Source organism: Aethalodelphis obliquidens, unplaced genomic scaffold (assembly GCF_003676395.1).
Source record: "Aethalodelphis obliquidens isolate GAN/ISIS:26980383/991018 unplaced genomic scaffold, ASM367639v1 scaffold41, whole genome shotgun sequence".
Lineage (NCBI taxonomy): Eukaryota > Metazoa > Chordata > Mammalia > Artiodactyla > Delphinidae > Aethalodelphis > Aethalodelphis obliquidens.
In genome coordinates, this window is record NW_020837985.1 from 17,421,783 (window position 1) to 17,440,174 (window position 18,392).

The 18,392-nt window shown below is 63.5% G+C and overlaps 2 protein-coding genes across 5 annotated transcripts; both read right to left on the reverse strand.

Annotated features, from left to right (window-relative positions):
• Positions 1-2,897: 2,897 nt before the first annotated feature.
• ZFTRAF1 (zinc finger TRAF-type and ring finger containing 1) lies at positions 2,898-16,319 on the reverse strand. 2 transcript variants are annotated; one of them, XM_027132304.1, is made up of 4 exons: positions 14,895-16,319; positions 6,054-6,292; positions 5,233-5,444; positions 2,898-3,666 (listed from the first exon to the last, which is right to left on the reverse strand). In XM_027132304.1, exons 1-4 carry the CDS (start codon positions 15,264-15,266, stop codon positions 3,275-3,277), a joined length of 1,215 nt encoding a protein of 404 aa, XP_026988105.1. In that variant the 5' UTR covers positions 15,267-16,319; the 3' UTR covers positions 2,898-3,274. The 2 variants fall into 2 exon arrangements, with proteins under 2 accessions (XP_026988105.1, XP_026988106.1); XM_027132305.1 differs by lacking the exon at positions 2,898-3,666 and adding an exon at positions 4,042-4,804.
• A 110-nt stretch (positions 16,320-16,429) lies between these two features.
• Positions 16,430-17,913, reverse strand: TMEM276 (transmembrane protein 276). 3 transcript variants are annotated; one of them, XM_027132336.1, is made up of 3 exons: positions 17,686-17,913; positions 17,386-17,500; positions 16,430-17,220 (listed from the first exon to the last, which is right to left on the reverse strand). In XM_027132336.1, the coding sequence occupies exons 2-3, from the start codon at positions 17,476-17,478 to the stop codon at positions 16,735-16,737; spliced, it is 579 nt and encodes a 192-aa protein (XP_026988137.1). In that variant the 5' UTR covers positions 17,479-17,500; positions 17,686-17,913; the 3' UTR covers positions 16,430-16,734. The 3 variants fall into 3 exon arrangements, with proteins under 3 accessions (XP_026988137.1, XP_026988135.1, XP_026988136.1); XM_027132334.1 differs by having other exon boundaries at positions 17,642-17,913; XM_027132335.1 differs by having other exon boundaries at positions 17,386-17,913.
• Positions 17,914-18,392: the final 479 nt, after the last annotated feature.

The following is an 18,392-nucleotide window of genomic DNA, read 5'->3' on the forward strand; positions in this document are numbered from 1 at the left end:
GCCGCGCGGCCCTGGGCCCTAGGTGCCAGGGCTCGCGCCCCAAAGTCCCCAGAGGAGGCCCGGAAGGAGTGGGAGATGGGCACTTTTATTTCCTGTGGAAATGGAAACAGACCCAGTGGGGTACCCGGGAGGGAGCCATGTGGAAGGTGGCTGGTCCCCAGGTCCAGGGGAGGCTGCAGGCGTGAGGGTGAGCTTGAAGAGCAGCAGGACGGCCTCCTCTTTGAAGGGTGTGGTGCTCCCTCCCCCTCCCTCCACCGTGGGGTCCCAGGAGACAGGACCGGAGGCTTGAAACCAAGGTGCTGCTTGGCAGGCAGGCTGGTGAGGTGCAAGGGGCACAGTGAGAGGCAGGGTGGGCATGGGGGAGCCGAGCCATGGAAACAGAGACTGTCTCAGCAGAACGGGTGAGACGGCACCTCCCCCGAGAGCCTTTCCCACTCCAGCACCAACATTCCCAGGACAGCCCAGGTCCTGGGGCCTGATCTCCCTTCAGAGAGGACTCAGCTTCTCTAGCCTTGGCCTCCCCACTGATCAGACAGGAATGTGCATATGAGGATGCCAGCAAGGGCTGAAGGCCTGGGGTGGGGCGGCCGCAGGCTCGGGGCCAGCAGCTGACCCCTGGCTGGGAGGCTATCAGAGCCCAGGGAAGCCCATCCACGAGGCTGTCTTCTTGTAAGGAAATACAAACAAAACTTGGTTTAGACCTTTTTAAAAACTGTAGTCACATACAGAAATATCCAAAGAGAACACAGACCACGAAAGCAACATAATGTTAAGTCGTTTCCGACAGCGGTAAAAACACCTCTTCACTCCTCTCTTTAAAAAATTATTTTTATTATTTTTGTAAATGTGTCACTTTGGGCGTACTGAGAGATGTAGTGCTTAAAGGGAAGTGTGGGGGTGAGAGAAGGGAAGGGGGGCTGGCTCGACCTGTGCCCTCAGGCCTCCCTCAACCCTCACCAGCTCAGGATGCCAAGGTGGACCGGGATCCTGGAGACAGACTGCTGGTGTCTTCTCCTTTCTTAAGACAGGACTGGGACATCCTCCAGTAAACCAGTGACTCCCAGTGAGATGACACAAGGAGGTTTATGGCGCCAGCCTCCAGCGATGGCCCAGAGCGCACTGCAAAGTCCCAGAAGTGCCTGGCTCCACCTGGCTGTGAGGCTCAGCTGCCCAGACGACTGTCACAGGGCGGGGCCGTATTGGTGGGTTAGCAGTCTCCTTGGGCCCCCCCAAACCCACCCACACCCCTACAGGGAGGGCCTTGCCTGGGTGCCAACCCACTCCCATGCACTCACTTGGGCATTTGGAACTCGAGGGCCATGTGCCCCCAGCTGTGTGTTCCAGCAGCTGGAACTCTGATCCTGGTGCCACAGAGCCCAGCCCCTCTGGTACCCACCCACCCCCACAACAGGTCTGCTAGCCCAGCCCTGGCTTTGCCCTTCTCCTGCCTGGCCCTCTGTGGCAGCCACACACCTTCACCTGCCCCACCCAGGAGAGCTGCCGGGGGCCCGCCCCTCTGCTTCCTCAATCTCACACAGGCACCCAGGCACACACGGACCAGGCAAACCCACCCCTGTCCTGGCCCCGCTCACAATATGGTCACTTTGGAATCGACAGAGAGGGTGTCCATCCCCAAGAGACCCAACAGGGTGACAGGGCACCATCCATGCACAGGAGACCTGGCCCGTGTTGACATGAATGTCATCCTCTGCGCCCACAGGCAGGCAGGGGCAGCCCCTGAGGGCAGTGGGACAACACCAGGGTGTGCCTGCGTCAGATGCCCACAAGGATGGGCTGGGGCTGGGGTGGGGTCTTTCTTTGTGGAGGGCAAGCCAGGCTGAGTCGGCCTTGTAGGATGGGACCCCTGCCAGCCCCATGCGCTGGGTGGGGAAGAGGGGACCTGCCAGCCTGGGAGGGCTGCTTCGTCCACTAGGAACTGGCTGAGGCTCGAGCTGTACCCCATAGCTCCTTCACTCCCCTTCTCAGCTCCCCACCTCGAGGGCCAGGAGAGAAAGGAGCCCCCAGAGATAGGCCAGGGCGGCCCTGCCCACTGAGCCTGCAGGGCCTGGGCAATAGGGGGCCAGGCCAGCAGGGGCTGCTCTGAGCACGGGGTGGGCCTGGCTGGGGGCGAAGCAAACAGTTCTTTGGTATTGAAGCAACGAGAAACTATTGCAGAAGAGCCTTGTCTCCTAAGCAGGGCCCCGAGCTCTCCCTTTCCCAGTAGGCCCCAGGGTCCCGGGATCCCCAGGCAGGGCTCCTTCCCCCTGTGAGGCCTGCACTTGGGCCTGCTCACTGCAGCTCTGGGGCAGGACTGCAGGACCTCGGGGGGCCCACCTCCCTCGGGTGAGAAACCACACTGCCCAGCGCTGACTTCCATGCAGAGCCCTGGATGCAGGGCCAGCAGCTGGTCCCTGAGAGCAGCATGGGGGCAGCTGGACCACTCAGACCCTCACACAGCCAGGATTGCTCACCGCCGGCAGACCCCAGAACTCTCCTCACAGCCTGGGGACACTGAGTCCTTAAGGCTGAATACAGAAGATAGATTCTCTCTTGCTAAATTTGCATAACTTGTACAAGAGCCTTGTCAAGGGTTTAATTTGTTCCCTGGGAAGAGACAGAAAATCACCCTGCATTCCGAAAAGTCGCTGAGCCCTGGCGGCCAAGTCCTGCTTCCCTGGAGCAGCTGGGGGTGGGATGTGCTGGGCTAGAGAGAGCCCCGGCCCCGCCCGTTCCCCTGCCCAGGCCTGTGACAGAGGGGGCAGCAACTCCAAGTCTCTCCTGGGGCGGGGCACGTGAAGGTGCAGTCACAGGGATGGGCGGGCTCTGACCCTTGGCCAAACCGAAGACCCCATTCTGTCCAATTACAGCCACGCCTTCCCCTCGAACAAAACAGAAAGTAGGAAACAAGGGTGCCTTTTTAATTGCAATCAAATATGCCGTCTGAGGTCAGCGCCCCCGAGCCCGGCCCAGGGGCCGTGCGCAGCCCCATGTGTGGCCCAGAGCAGGCATGTGGCCCGCTGCGCGGTAGGGGCCGGGGCCAGGCTGCCGTGCTGCGCCGCGCCCCTTGGGTCCCGGAGCAGCGTCTCCTCTGCGGTGGCCCGGCCTCCAGCGCCCGGGACAGGGGAGGTGGGGCAGAGGGCGAGGGGGGCGCTCCCACCTTCGCACACGCATGCAGACGTCCCAGTGTTCGCTTCTGTTCCTTCTCCTTGGCTGAGATGGGCGATGGCGCCGTGAGGCCGCTGCCGGGCAGGCGTGGGCAGTGCCACGGGGCTGCCTACTTCTGTATTTGGAACAGGAAGAGCCGCAGGTTGATGTTCTTGGCAGCCAGCAGCTTGTTGCACTCCACGGAGTCGACGATGGGCAGCGGCACGTAGTCCGTCTCGTTGCTCTCGTTGGTGAAGACAAAGTGGTAGATAACAGGGCTGATCTTCACGTCGTCGTACGGGCCCTTGAGCAGCAGGAAAGAGCACTCCAGGGGCGCCGTCACCTTGCTCTTGAGGAGGAGCTGGAAGGACAGCGTGCGCTTGCACGACAGGTTGGGGTTGCGCTCCGAGTCGTTCACGCGCGCCTTTAGGACCCACGTCTGGTTCAGCACCGTGAACCGCGGCGTCTCGTAGTACAGGCGCGTGATGAAGTCATCCGTGCGGTACGGCCGGAACTGGACCTCTGTGGAGACAGACAGGCCGGGGAGCCGGCGGTCAGAGCAGGCAGGGCCAGGGGCAGCGCCTTCCCAGCCGGCCGGGGACATGGGCTCGGCCAGGGAGGAAGGCAACTTACCAGGACACAGCGGGCTCTACTTGTCACAAGGCAAATCAAACGCAATTATGGCAAACGGAGGCGCACGCAAGCTTTGGGGAAACAACTACGAACAGAAGTGACACGCGTTAGCGGCTGAGTCCAGAGGCTGCGAGAGGTGAACGGCCAGCCCCGCCTGACCCCCAGGTCAGGTGAGGCCTCCCTCCTCACCCTTCCCCAGGGCCCAGCAGAGGGAGAGGCCCCGCCCAGGGGGCCGGGGTAAGCAGACACACAGACAGGATGCAGTTCTGTGAACAAGTGTACTTTATTGGTTCCGATACAGAGCTGCCAGAAAAGCCGGCGGCCGGGCTGGTGTGTTGGGCCTCGAGGCAGAGTGCCATTGCGTGGCTGGAGCTGGGCTCTGCCGGCCAGCCGAAGGGCCCGTCGGTCAGTGGGCGACTGCCGTCACACAGTTCTCTCGGCAGAGCCCGTGGCCCACGGCTGGCGAGTCCCTCCACAGAGGCGGCCAGTCCTCCCTGCCCGGCCACGGCTGCAGTCACGACGCCTCGGTCCACCCAGACTCTCCAGGCCTGGCCTGGACTGTTTGTGACACAGTGCCCACTGGGGCAGCTGAGGCTACGACTGCCCAGCAGCCGCGGTCTTCTCGTGCTGAGACCCCGGCCTCCGCAGGCCCCCACCTATAGCCAGGCCCGGTCCAGGCGGCACAGTCTGACTGGCTGCCCGTGACTGCCCTTGGCGCTCGGAGCCGGCCGCCTGGTGTGGGCCGGGCAGCATAGGGCCAGAGTACCCCCGGCAGCTCCAGCGACAGCAGGGGCTTCTCGCTATTCTCTGTGTCTAGACCAGGCTCTGCTCCCCAGAGTGTCCAAAGGCAGTGGTGGCGGCCAGGAGAGCCCGAGAGATCCAGTGGGCCTGGGCGCAGTCCAGCCTGCCCATCCCTGGGCATCCACTCCCAGCAGTTTGAGTCGGGCACCCTCAGCTCGTTCTGGAGCCCCGGCCCTGACCATCTTCTCGCTGGCCTCAGGAAGCCCGTGGCCACTGCAGTAACCGCCTGCAGGTAGGACCTGCCATGACGAGTGCTCTTCTTGCCCCTGGCTCCGCAGGGCAGGCCCTCAGCTCCCAGAACCCCCCAAGACACGCCCACCTTCCGGTTAGACCCCAACTGTCCCAAGGTTGTGCAGCCCCACACGGTGAGGACACCACTTTGCTGGGGTAGCAGGGCCGGGGTGGGGAGGACAGGTGGGAAGGGCCTCTGTGAGAGCCATGCAGGTGCCCCCAGGGTCCTGCCCGGCCCCTCCCCGGCTCAGCCTCCAGCCCCTCTTCTCCCTTAGATGTCCTCCCATTCACCAGGAGCTTGTCCAGAGCCTGGCCATCTGGTGCAGCCTGTGCCACTGCCCAGACCCCATGGCTCCCCCGGCTCCCGGCCGCCGGCCCCACCCCCAGCCTGTGTGGCATGCAGCAGGCAGCAGGGCGCCTCACCTGTGTAGCCGATCTTCTCGAAGCTGAGCAGGCTAAAGATGCTGTTGTAGAGCTGCATCTCCTTGCGGTGGCTCTGGTCCATCTCGTCCAGGATCTCCATCAGCTCGTTGCCCGTCTTGGTTGGGTGGGCACACGCGGCCTCGTGCACTGTCAGCTCGTGGAAAGGGCCGTGCCATGGGCAGCCGATACGCTTGTACTTGCACTGCGTCACCCTGGGGAGGAGGTGAGCCCTGCGGTCACACCCGCGCCCCGTGGAAGGTGGCTGTGCCAGTGGGCCTCCAACCAGCCCTGCTCACACAGACTGCTCCCTGAAGGACATGTTCCCCACGTGCCGGCCCTCAGGAAGGGGTCAGAGTGCATGAGAGCCCGAGAAGGAGCAGGGCATGTGTGAGCTGTGCGTGTGCACGCCCCCTGCACCCACTGCCATGGGGCCTCTCTCCACAACGGTCCTGGGCCCCGCGTGGCTTCACTCCAGGGGAGGCTCGGCAGCCTGGCCCCCTGGATTGGGGTGCTAGTGGCACCATCACGCTGTGCTCCCAGAGCCCCTGTGCTGGCCACACTTTCCTGGTCCGGGGACACCACGGACAGTCTCTAAGGAAGAAGCCACCACACAGCCACAAGGAACCCTGGAGGGTCAGGATAACGTTCAGACGCTTCCAGTTGCAGATCTAAGCCCCCGAGTCTGTGGAGCCTCCCGCCCGCCCCCTCCACGGCCTGGGACCTGAGCAGCTTTGCACTAACCCGGCCCTGTGAGGTCGCCACAGGGTGGCGTGTGTGGAGCCAAGCCCCCGGCAGGCAGGCCAGGCGGCCCAGGTGCTTACCTGTCCTGGCACTCCTCTTTCTGGTGCCTCTCCAGGAGGGAGCGGGGGAACTGGCACAGGCAGAAGCCACACTCAGAGGGCAGCTCGCTCACGGCCTTCTCCACGGCCAGGTTGCGGCAGCAGAGGCTCTTACTGATCTCGCAACGACAGTTGGGGCACGTGGCTTGCTCCTCCTTCAGCCGGGCATCTGCTAGTAGGTGGATAAAACAGCCAGCGCACATCAAGTGCCCATTAGTACACTGCGGAGAAGGAAAGGGAGATGAAGCTCACGGACCTGCAGGGCCGCGCAGACGCGCGCCCGCCCCACTGCCGGCCCCTCCCAGGGGCTGCAGTGCAGGGGCCGCGGGCAGGCTGCTGCCCGACAAGCACAGGCTGCCACTCCCACTCCCGAGGGAGGGCCAGGCTGTCCTCCCGGAGCCCTGTGCACGCGGCCAGCAGGGTCCCCATGGAGAGGGCGGGTCTCGAGGTGGCCCTCATTGGCAGCAGAGGTTCGGGCTCTTCACTGTGGTGGCCCACCGGCGGGCACTGGGTGGGCCACACGGGGGCTTTTCCCATCCAGGGGCTGGAGACTGTCCCCAAAGTCCACCACAGGGCCTGATTCAGGGACGCCCACGGAACACGGGCTCTCGGCCAGCTGCCCATGCCGAGGCAGCTGCACCCTCAGCCTGGCCCCGCCACTCTAGCCTCCTGGGCCCGCAAAGGTGAGCAGGCAGCTGCCACCCACCCAGTGGGGCTGGCTACCTGGAGGGGATCTTCCCAAGGACCGGTGGCACAGAGCCGTGGTGGGCGGGGAGGCCCACTTGGCCCAGGACAGGGCACGTGGGCAGCATGCGCCCGCAGGAGCGTTGCTGGCTTTGGGCCTAGGAGCCAGGCCCCTCCCTGGCTGAGCCTGTGGATCCAAGGAACAGACGACACCGTCGGCGACCTGCCCCTCCCTGCCGGGGGTCCTGGCGTGTGGACAGTGGGCTGCCGGCTCAGCTACCTCGGCTCTCTCACTGGCTCCACACACCTCCTGAGCACCCACTTGGTGCCCTTGAGACACGTGGCAGGCTATGGGCCTGGGCCTGCAGGGGCTCACGGCGTTGGGGGAGGAGAGGCCCACACGGGAACCAGAGGTGCAAGAGCAGACAAGCTGTGTCCTCCAGGGCAGACACGGCAGTCTTGGAGCCCGGGGAACACTGGTGGGAGTATGGGCCCCCCCGCCGAGGGCACCTATCTCCATTGGGAGATGCCCAGTGACTGAGGGCAAGTGGGCAGGCAGTGCTTCCACAGGCTTCCTTGGGGCCCAGGACCCTTTTGCGACTGGGATCCAGTGTGGTAGAGGGACTCACATGGCCACTGCCAAGCCACGCCTGCACACGATGGGGTCCTCGGTAAACACCAGGGGTCCGTGCACCCTGAGCTGAGGGCTGCAAGAGGCTGAGTGAACTCTTAGCGCCTGCGGGTCGTGCTTGGGGTCCAGTGAGTGATGGGACCTATGTGCTGAGGACCAGTGGTGGGGCCGGGGACAAAGGCCCCAGTCAGGATCCAGGTCCACACAAACACCCTAGATCGGCTGCACTCACATCTTAATTTCTAAGTCAGGTCAAAAGTTAAGATGTGCGAGACGAGGAGGGGACTGGCAAGGGCCGGCCAGCACTGCTCTGGACACACAGCCTGGCTGGGGGTTGTGGAGCGAGGCTGGTCCCGAGAGCAGCCAGGGAGGAAAAGCAGTCTGCCCCGTCCACTGCCCGGGGTCAGCGGAGAAGCCAGAGACGCGATGAGTGGAGAGGGTGGGGGGACACGGCACCATAGGCTGCTGCCACCCTGTAGGAAGCCCAGACCAAGAGCCCAGGTCACATGTGTTCTCAAAGCCCCGCCAAGGGCCTGAGCCCAAGAGGGCCTGGCTTCACCGTGCCACAGCCCCAGGGAGAGGATCGCTATGGCTTCTAGAAGGCAGAGAGGAAGCACTCAGTCACAGGAGGAAGAAGCTGCAAGGCCCCCGGAAGTGAGGCCAGACAAGGCAGCACTGGGCTTGCTGAAGTCCCAGCCGCTGCCTAGCACCCCAGTGAAGAAGCCAGGAAGGCCTGGGGACCCCACACTACAGTGTGGCCAGCTCTAGTTCTACATGCCCCAAGGCAGGGCCCACGGCCTCATCAGAGAGCAACAGCCACTGCTGGGCCCAACTCAGCTGGCTTCTCCTGTCTCTGGTGGCCCAGCCAGGGCGTGGGCCTGCAGGCGAGACTCGGGATGGAGTCCTGGGACGTCCTGAGGGACCCGAGGCTGCCAACTGTGTGACTGCTCACTCCCAGCGCTGCCCTGAAAGCCCACTGCTCTGGAGCAGAGGGTGTGACCTGCGCACCCCCCTGGCAGGCCTTTCCTCAGAACCTGGGGGCCGCAGGAGTTCCCAGCCTCCAGGGCCAGTCCCCACCCCACACCCCCAGAGCCTCCAGACCCAACACAGGCTCAGGTACTAGGGCACCTGCCCTCTGTTGGGCTCTGGGGAGGCGGGGGCACTGCCCCTCCAGCCCTAACAGCTCAGCTCTGAATCGGAATGCGGCTAACCAGCAAGACGCCCTAAGTGCTGCCGGCCTGCCAAGGGACAACCCAACGTCCACACGTGGCTAGTCCCTTACCGGCTGCCCAAGGTACGCTCTCTCGGTGGACCCAGGTGGCCAGCCTTGGCCCCAGCGCCTACCCAGCCCAGGCAGTCTGTCCACAGCAGGAGAGTCACCGTGCTCCAGAGCCCTCCCCACCAGCCAGGCTCCCCCTCAGCCTCCAGAGCAAGACCCAACTCTGCACGCAGGCCTGGCCCAGGGCCTCTGCGGTGGTCGGGCTGGACTGTACCTGCCCCATTTTGCCCATCCAGAAGCTGGGCCCCAGAGGGCTCAGCACAGCGTTGGCCATACGCCAAGCCTCTGACAGACAGCACAAGCCAGGGCAGTCAGAGTGCCCCACGCTACGTGCCAGGGCCAAGCCCCAGAGAGCTTGGGCAGTTCCAAGGAGCAGTTCCTGCAGTGCCCAGGATGGGCTGCCTTCCCACCACCTGCCAGGAAGACCCTAGAGACAGGGAGGGCTACGGAGGGGGCTCCACGACGCAGGACCTTGTAGGGCCTCCCAGGCCCTCCCAGGACAGATGCTGGCCAGATCCCACAGGTCACCAGCAGTATGCTCTGAGGCTGGTCACATCCTCTTCCGGGCCTCAATTTTCTCAGGCACAAAAGACAACAGGGGGCGGGGAGGTACTTCCCTGATAGCACAGTGGATAAGACTCCGCGCTCCCAACGCAGGGAGCCTGGGTCAGGGAACTAGATCCCACATGCATGCTGCAACTAAGAGTTCGCATGCCACAGCAAAGGAGACTGTGAGCTGCAACTAAGGAGCCCACGTGCTTCAACTAAGGAGCCGGCGAGCCACAACTAAGGAGCCCACAAACCACAACAAAGGACACGCCTGCCACAACTAAGACCCAGCCCAACCAAATTAAAAAAAAAGACAACAAGGGGACTTCCCTGGCGGTCCAGTGGTTAAGACTCCGCGCTTCTACTGCAGGGAGCACGGGTTCGAACCCTGGTCGGGGAACTAAGATTCTGCATGCCACACAGTGCAGCTGAAAAAAAAAAAAAGGCAACAGGGACAGGACTGGCCTTATTATGCACTGAAGAGGTAGGATAGGACCACAAGTGCGACACGCAGTGCCCAGAGAACTAATGCCTGGCACCACACTCATCACCCAGCAGAACCCAGCTAGCCCCTCATGCAGCCCCTGCCCGGAAGCCTCAGGAAGGACTCCAGGCACAAGCCTGTGATTTCAGCAAAACCCCCTCTCCCTCTCTCAACCCTGGGTTCCCCAACCCCACCAAGTTGTGCCCCAGCCCAAGCCCCTCTGCAATGGCCCAAAAGTGGGCATTTGTCCCTGCCCCTAGGACATCGCCCAGCAGCCCCTCCCCCTGCCTGCCCAGTGCACCCAGGCCATGCAGGCTGGGGCCTCTATCTGAACCAGCTTCCCCCTGGGGGAGCTGAAGGAACTGTCCGGACTCTTGAGGAGGAGCCCTGGCCCCTGGGCCTTGGGACAAAAGCAGGTCTTAGAAAATGGCCCCCAGCTTCTGGGGGCCAAGTCCTCAATCAGTAGGCCTTTTAGGCCTGGAGTCCACAGTCCCCTCAAACCCTGGGGTGCCCCCCAACTCCGCTCTTTACCACTAAAGGAAGGCTCAGCACCCAGACTCACGTGAGCAGCCCCATCTCCAAAGCACAGCGGAGGATACCCACCCCCAAAGTGTCCCTCGGCCCAGCTGGAGGCCCCCCTTCACCAGGCCCAGCAGGGCCTCACGGCACCCCACACACCCCTGCACACTCGGCCTGAGGTTTCCTTGACCTCTTCCATCAAGGGGCCCGGAAGGGACCATGCAGGGTCTGAGACACACAAGTGTCTCAGGGGAAGCCAGGACTGCAACCTTCCACCAGGTTTTGGGTTTGAAGTTCTGGGCCAGCAGTTCCTGATGTCACAGCACCCCGAGACTCGGGGACTTGGGTGGGGGCCGTCAAACCTGCAGCCAGGCTCTTGCTCAGAGCCCAGGTGCTGCCTGGATCAAAAGGTAACTCAAGTGACAAACCACCACTACAAAAAGCACGATTTCGCATCTAGTCAGAGACCAGAAGCGTGCTCTTCCCTCTGCCCTTGTCTTGGATAGCTAAGCAGATATATTTTCAAAGCTTTTTTCTCAAAGCATGAGCCAGTCATAGTCTTGGAGCTGGGGAAGAGGGTCCCAGGCCATGTGGGTGGGCAGCCCCATTGGAGATTCCTTAAACATCACCTTGAACAGAGTCTGCAGCGCCAGGCAGGTCGACAGATGCCAAGACGGCGCACTTGGAAGCTCCCCAAGGCGGGCACCCACATTGGCCAGGACGCAAGCAGAGGTGGAGCCACCCCTGCTTCCTGGGCCTTTTACCCACATGGCTGCCAACGAGCTAACCAAGCCAAGTGGGCTGAGCCAAGTCCTGGCGGGGACAGGAAGCGCAGCAGGACACCCTCAATCCTCCCACAGGACAGATGGTGTCAAGTGCCCAGGCAGGTGGGATGGGACAGGCGTCCTGTAGCAGGGAGAGGAGACGACTTCGGTGCAGGGGTGCTGCCTCAGTGGGGCCCACGAGGAGCAGGAGTGGGCAGGGGCAGGGACAGGAGAGAGCACCCAGGCAGCAGGGGCAGGAGAGCCATGGGCTGAAGGGGTGGGGCTCAGGTCTGAGGCAGGAGCAGTGGGCACAGGAGCCAGAGGCCAGTTGGTACCACATACTGTGACGAAGACCCCCTGCCTACTCCTCCACCCCAGTGGGGGTCACAGGAGCCTTCCTGGCTGAGAACCAAGTCGGAGTGGGAGAGCTCTACGGCCCCTCCCTCCAGATGTTGGTCTGCGGCTCAGGGCCTCAGCTGACACGAGCGGGGTCAGGACCAGGTCCACCTTGTGTGAAGGGCTGGAGGAGAGTCCCAGATGGGGTCAGGGATCAGGCTGCGGCTGCAACGATCCAGGCACCACCCACTGAGGCTGTGTTTCCCCCAAAGAAGGCAGAGGACCCAGCTCACATCGCCCTGGGGCCACAGGGCTGCATTCAGAGCAGGTGCCAGCACAGCTGCCCGTTGCCGGCTCCAACACAGAGCTCCTATGTGCACGTCACTGCTGCATCCCCGGCCCTCCTACCCCTAGCTGGTTGCCCGCTGCCGTGCCCACCCAGGACCCTAGAAGGTGGCTGCACACCTTGTCAGGCCAGTCACCAAGAATACACCTCACACCCACACGGAGAACATCAAAGCCAGCACCTGCCATACCAGCTGTAGTCCAGCCCTGACCTGACCTGACCTAACGCAGGTCACGGCGAGAACCATTTGCACGAGGGCCCTGGTCTGACACCAGAGCAAGAATCCCGACCCAGGTGGTGTGATGTACTGGACCCATGGCGGAGCCGACACTGTGGGGCTCAGATCAGGGAGCAGGCGACCAAGCCTAACCGTGCAGCCCGTGTCTGCTCTCACCACCACCCAGGCTTCCCCAGAGGCACAGAGGCAGGGGCTGGTAGCCGGAGAGCAAGCTCTCGAGTTACTGCGTACCCAGCCACATCCAGAGGCCCATGGAGATGCTCCTGTGGCCCCAGTGCCAGGCACAGCGTGCAGGGCTCAGCACGGTCACTGGCTCTTCTCCTCACCCCAGAACTGGGTACCATCTGAAACAGCCCTCAGATGCGGAGCACTGCCGGTGCTTGCCCCGAACCACGTATCCTGGTGGGGTCAGGCAAAACGTCGCCTATAGGAACAGACAGCAAAACATACCACATGCCTGAAGCAGGTCCACCAGAGACAGCCCGTCAACGTGACTCACCAAAGAAGGCCAGCAGAAGCGGAGGGGCTGAGCCCAGGCCCAGAAGCGTTGGCGAGCAGTGGGCCCCAACCAGGGGCACACAGAGCTCTGCGTCCTCATTTCAAGGCAGCTCATGTGGAACCTGTGCTGTCCTTGACCAAATCATCCTGAGAGCAAACCCAGCTCTGATGCCAACCAGGCAATGGGGTGGGCCTCCAGGCCCATCTCGATCCCCCCCCAATAAATGTCCCCATGCAGGGTGGCTGTGAGGGTAATGCGGACCACTGCACACAGCAAGGAGCCACCAAGAAGCCTTCCCTCGGGCACCTCACACCCCAGGCTCCAGGGTGGGCACGGCTGTGCATCCATGCCCCATGGGCCCCCATCACACGGCAGGTCTTCCAGCAGCCAAAGCGAGTTCTGACCCGTGGCAGGGTTCCAGCCAACCCTTTTAGGGCCAAGGGCTCTCCCACTGATCACACGCTCTAAAGCTTTCTCCCAGCCTCTAGAGATGAGAGGGAATCAACTCCCTGCCAAGGCCCGGGTGTCACTTGGGAAGAATGAAGGTGGGGCAGAGGGCTTGTACCAAAACCCACAGCTCAGCATTGGTGGGCTCTCCTCACTCAGCGGGCCCGTTCCCAGGGAAGCCACTGAGCAGAGTCCACTAGGCCATAGGGAAGGCCACCGGCCAGGTGGCCCAGAGCCTTCATTCCCCATCAGAGCTGCTCAGCCACCTGCCTCCTGCCGGGCCAGAGCTCAGCTACCAGCACGGTGCGGACTGGTTTGAAGCAGCCAAGCTCAGAGGCCCGGTCACCAGGGGCTCCGGCCAGAGGCAGAAATGCAGCTCTCTGTGCTGAGTGGACCCAGAGCTGGTACCACATGGCCGGTTTTCATGCCAGGTCCATCTCCAGCCCACTCACACGAAGAGAGATGAGGAACCCCTTAATCCCCCTGGGACCCCCCCACCATTGGCTTGGCTTCCTAGACTCCCACTCAAGGCCCAAGGAAGGAAGAGTGCTTTTGGGAGGATCAAAAGGTCGTGGGCAAGCCAAAGAGGCCAGAGAAAGGACAAGTCCTGAGGTGCACTCCCAAGGCTGAGGCGGTTATGAGAAGCGCTACCCCAATTTGCACTGGGCCAGGAGGCCTGTGGTACTCCTGAGCTAGGGCCTCCGGCCAGGAACTTCCCAAAGCACAGGAGGGTGGGTTGAAAGGCAGTGTCCTCTCCCCAAGGAACTCAACCCACTTCCCCACCAATGCCTCTTCTCCCTCCGTCACCCAGGCACACTGGGATCCTCCAAAGGAAACTCATGCTAGAGCGGGAAGGATTTGGAGATCCAGAGGTTGGGGAAACGGCAATTCAGAATAGCCTGCCCTGTTTACTACAAAAATGGCCCTCGCACCACAGCCCTCACTCTGAGCATAAGCAGGGGGACAAGGCCCATCGGCCATATCCAGCTCCTGTAAATGCAAAGAAAGGTGACAGGGTACCTGTTTCATTCCTCAAAGGGGCTGGGGGTGTGGGGGTAATCAGAGATGGGGGTTGACGTGCAGAGAGACACACAACGGAGAAAGCAGAACGCTGCGCAGTGACCCTGGGACCAGAGTGTGACCCTGCTGCTACGGGGTGCACGAGTGAGACCCCCTGGGCTAAGTACCCTCTCTGGCAGCCCTGAGCGGGTTAAGGACTCTTGAGTCCGGCCACCAGGCTGGCTCTTCAGACAGAAGGGAAGAGGACAGACCTCCTGGAGCACCAGTAGCCTAGGAAGCCAGACCTGGTGTGGGTGAGGTGGGATGTGGTAGGAGCCCAGCCTGAGGCACAACACGTCCAGAAAGCACTGGATTGGGCGGGGGCGGGGGCTGGGACTGGAGAAAAGACCCAGGCTGTGGGGCTTGATGTGGGCAGTTCATCCAGACCAGGAATGAGGGGAAGGGGTGGGGGAGGGCAAAGAGGTGAGCCACTCCCTTCTCAACTTTCTTCCAAAAAGAAGTGACAAGGGAAGGGGATTCTTCCACACCAAAGGGTAAAGGGATACGGGACGAGCATGAGGACAGGTTTTGGGGGGGCGGGTGTCTGCAAAAGAACTGAGAAGAAACACTTGAGGAAGAGCAAAGACCAGGGACCCCCGGAGCCCAGGGAGCTCAGGGCTGCGCGGAGCAGGCTCAGAAGTGGGGAGGAGTACGGGCATCTGTCGCCAGCTTTCTCTGGGGTCAGCTTGAGGTTGGGCTGAGGAGTGCTGAGAAAGGGGCAACAGGGGAACCTGGAAAGAAAAGGGGCGTCCAAGTGGGAGACAGGAGATTCCCATCAGGAAATAAGGGCAGTCACAACGAGAAAAAAAGGAGGTTCAGAGCAGGAAACAGGAAAGTTCCCAGAGGACGAGAATGAGGAGCTTCCGAACAGGCGCCAGAGTCCCACCTCTGGGCCCCAGGGCTCGGGCCTGGCCTCCGAGGAGACGCGGTGCCGGGGGGCCGGCCGCGGCGGGGCTGGAGCCGAGCCGGGTCTGGCCGGCGGCCCTACCTGGTACACGGAGGCCTTGGGCAGGTCCAGGCAGACCGTGCAGCACAGAACCGAGTAGAGCCGCTCCTCCAGCTTCCCGCTGCCCGCCGCCGCCGCCGCCGCCGCCGCCTCGGCCGTCTCGGCCGCCCGTAGCCGCTTCTTGGGCGGCGCATCGGAGTCGCCCGCCGCCTCCTGCAGCTGCCGGGCGCCGGCCAGGCCCGCCTCGTCTGGGATCCCGGGCCCCGCCGCCTCGCCCAGCGCCGCCGCCGGCCCCGCAGACGCTCCGGCCCCGGCCCCGACCCCGACCCCGGCCCCGGCCCCGACCCCGGCCGGCACGGCACCGGCAGGCCCCGCGGTCGGGCCGCCCCCGCCGGCCTCCTCGGCGCCGGACATCGCGGCCGGCCGGCCCGGCGGGCGGGTGCCGGCGCGCTCCCGCGGCTAGAGGTTAGGGGCGCCGCGCGCTCCCTCCGCCCTCTCGCCGCCGCCGCCGCGACCCCGCAGCCCCGCTCCCTGCGCCGCCGCCTCAGTGGGTTCGGCCCGCGCGTCGCCCCGCAGCCGCCGCGGCCACCGACCCCGGCGCGGCCGCCATCTTTGTTTTCCCTGTACGCTCCCCCACCCCGCCGCCGCCTACGCCCCCTTGTTCTCTCAGTCACGTGAGCGGAGCGAGGCCAATGGGAGGGCCGCTCGGGGAGACAGCGCGACGGCCAGAACCAATGGGCACACGAGGGCCCGCCCCTGGATAAGGTGGGCGGGGCCCCGGGCGACCCGCTGAGGGGCGATCTTTGGGGCCCGAATAGTCTTGGCGTCAGGGCTGAGCGCGGTGCTTCCCGCCAGTCCGGCCCGGGACCACACGCCTTGGGTGCCCCGGAACGGAGGGCAACCTTGGACCCCCACGTCCAGATGTGCCTGCGCCTTTGTCCCCGGACGCCCAGGCTAGCGTGCGCGGGGCTCTGGCCTGGCTGGCCGGAGCGAGAAACTGCCGGCCACCTCTCCCCTCCTGTGCGGGAAGAGATGTGCTTCCACAGGACGCGAGTGCAGGGACTCCCCAAGGGAGGACTCTGGACCCGGAATCTAACCCACTGCTCTGCCCGATCCCGTTTCATAACCCTGGGGTTGGGAGCTGAAGAGGCGTCCGCTGAGGAAAGCGAGGGTCTTAGGAAATCAGGACTTGCCTTGCACAGGCCGGTGGGCAAACGGGTAGAGGTCGAGTCAGCCCTGGGAGGGGATGTACATTTCTGGGAACAGCTGTGGTGCGGCCCTCCCCTGCCCCCACCCCAGCCGGCGGCCGGTTAAGGTCACCGCCCCATAGGGCCACCAGCCAGACCTTGCAAGGATATTCAGAACTCCACCGTGTTCCAGGAGAGCAAGGGCTCCTGTATCTGCTCAGTCCAGGGGTCCTCCTTACAAAGGTGCCGGCAGGCCAAGTTGAGTGAGGCCCCCAGGGCTGGTTCCAGCACATTGCCTTCCTTTGCTCAGGGAAACCAGTTGCTGCCCTGGGAGCCTTAGGAAGCTCACGAGGCCCTCTCAATCCGACTCAAGAATAGGCAGAGTCCATATTCCTGCTAAATCCCTAAGGTTTATTGGAGACCAAGCCTCTCTCTGGATCCACAACTATGGCCCGCCCAGAATCAGGCCCCGAAACATGCCCGGGACCCAGTCCCCCTCATTTTGGTCTAGGCAAGTCCTCACACTGCGCTAGAGAAGGAGATAGTACCCAGACTCTGCCCCCTTACCAGTCACTCTGCAGCAAGCTGGCTTCGGTTGAAGGAGAGTCTCTCCCTAGAGGAGGAGGCCCTAGGAGCAGGACCATGAGGGGAAAGTGGTAGCCAGGGCAGAAGCCTCGCCTTGCTGTCCCCAACCATCACCCCCACTGCAGGCGCTGTGTGTGCAGGGCCCTGTGGTAGGCCCAGCTGCCTCCGGCCAGGGCCCAGCGACAGACGTCCTCCTTTGGCAGCAGCAGCAGTCTGTCCTCCTCCAGCCGGCTCAGGAGGCCTGCGGCGCCGAGCATCACCCCCCCCAACATTCCATAAGTGTTGGTCGTGAAAACAGCCACAATAAGGATGGTCACTGCGACCACCAGCACCACTGCCTGCCCAGCCACAGAGCGGCCCTCAGCACCAAGGTGCTCACCAGCCACTGCCAGGACCATGCCTCCTCCCAGGAGCAGGTTGGCGGAGGAGCAGTCCCCATTCACCCAGTGGAAATCGAAGGCCAGGAGGGGCAGGCCAATGACAGTGGCCACCCAGGCTCCAGCAAGACAGTCTTCATCTGTGCCCAGCCCTGGGGCCAGCATGGTGGCAGCAGCCAGGGCCTGGAGCAGGAAGCCAGCAGCGGCCCCTCGATTTGCCTGTCAACACAGGGAAGGGAGATGTGGGGAAAAGAGGCCAGGACCTCCCTTTAAACAGGGAAGGGTCTGAAGGTCTCACAGAAGTCGGGCCCCCACACTTACCTCCCACCACCCTCTAGGGATTTGGGAGTGGGCTATGCCCCTGACCGGCCCCAGTGTACTCACCTGGGCAGTGCTCAGGGCTGCATACAGAGACACTGATCCCAGCGCCAGGTGGGACAGGGCGGAGCTCCACTCGCGCCCTGGCCTGGGGGCCATGACACGTCGGGCGGTAGTGAGTCTGAGGGAACGGGAAAAGGATCCTCAACTTTGGAGAAGAACGTAGAAGCCGGCGACAGGGGGCCCTAAGGGTGTCTCTCCAGGATTCCCAGGTTCCAGAACCCCATTTCTAAATATTGTTATGGGCTCATCCGAAACTCACAGGAGCCCTGAGGCCACTGGACACAACCTTTGGGGAAGAAGAACCTAAATCCGCCGGGAAAAGACGGTGCGGGGCCTGGACTGGGTGGGCGTTAGCTCTGGCGTTCTGGAACCCAAGTCGGCGCAGGGCCTGGGGGAGAGGGGCGCAGGGCCCCACGCTCGGGGAGCCGCCGTCCTCGGAACCCGGCCCGGAAAGAGCGACGGCGCAGGCACTCAGAGACCGCTGAGCTGCGCGACGCCGGCGCAGCGGCGAGCGGAGGCCCAAATCAGCCCACCGCGCCGCCCTCTGGCTGCCGCTCCGCCTCCCGCGCCGGGTGTGCGAAGGCCCCGCGCCAACCAACGAGAGGAGCGGAGGCTAGAGCGGCCGGAGGGGGGGGCGGGGCCGGGGCGTCGCGGGCGTGGAGGAGAGCTAGACTGGGTTGTAAGAGTGGGCGGGGCTAGGAGAAGGGGTCTCTGCTTGGTACTGGACGCACACGCCCGCTGGTTTGGGGGAAGGGAAGGGGCTCGAGGAAGGAGCCGTGAGGGGAGGGGCAGTGAGAGGTGGGGTTGGAGGAAGGGGCGGGTCGGAGTTGGAGGAAGGGGCGACGAGGGGAAGGGCCGAGGAAAGGGTGGCGAGAGGAGGGGTTTCTAGGGGAGGGGCTGAGGAAGGAGTGGTGAGGGAGGGGTCGGGGAGGGGAGAGGGATTGGAGGAAGCTGCGGGGAGGAGCGGGGCATTGAGGGGAGGGGTTGGAAGAAGGGGCCGAGGAGGACGT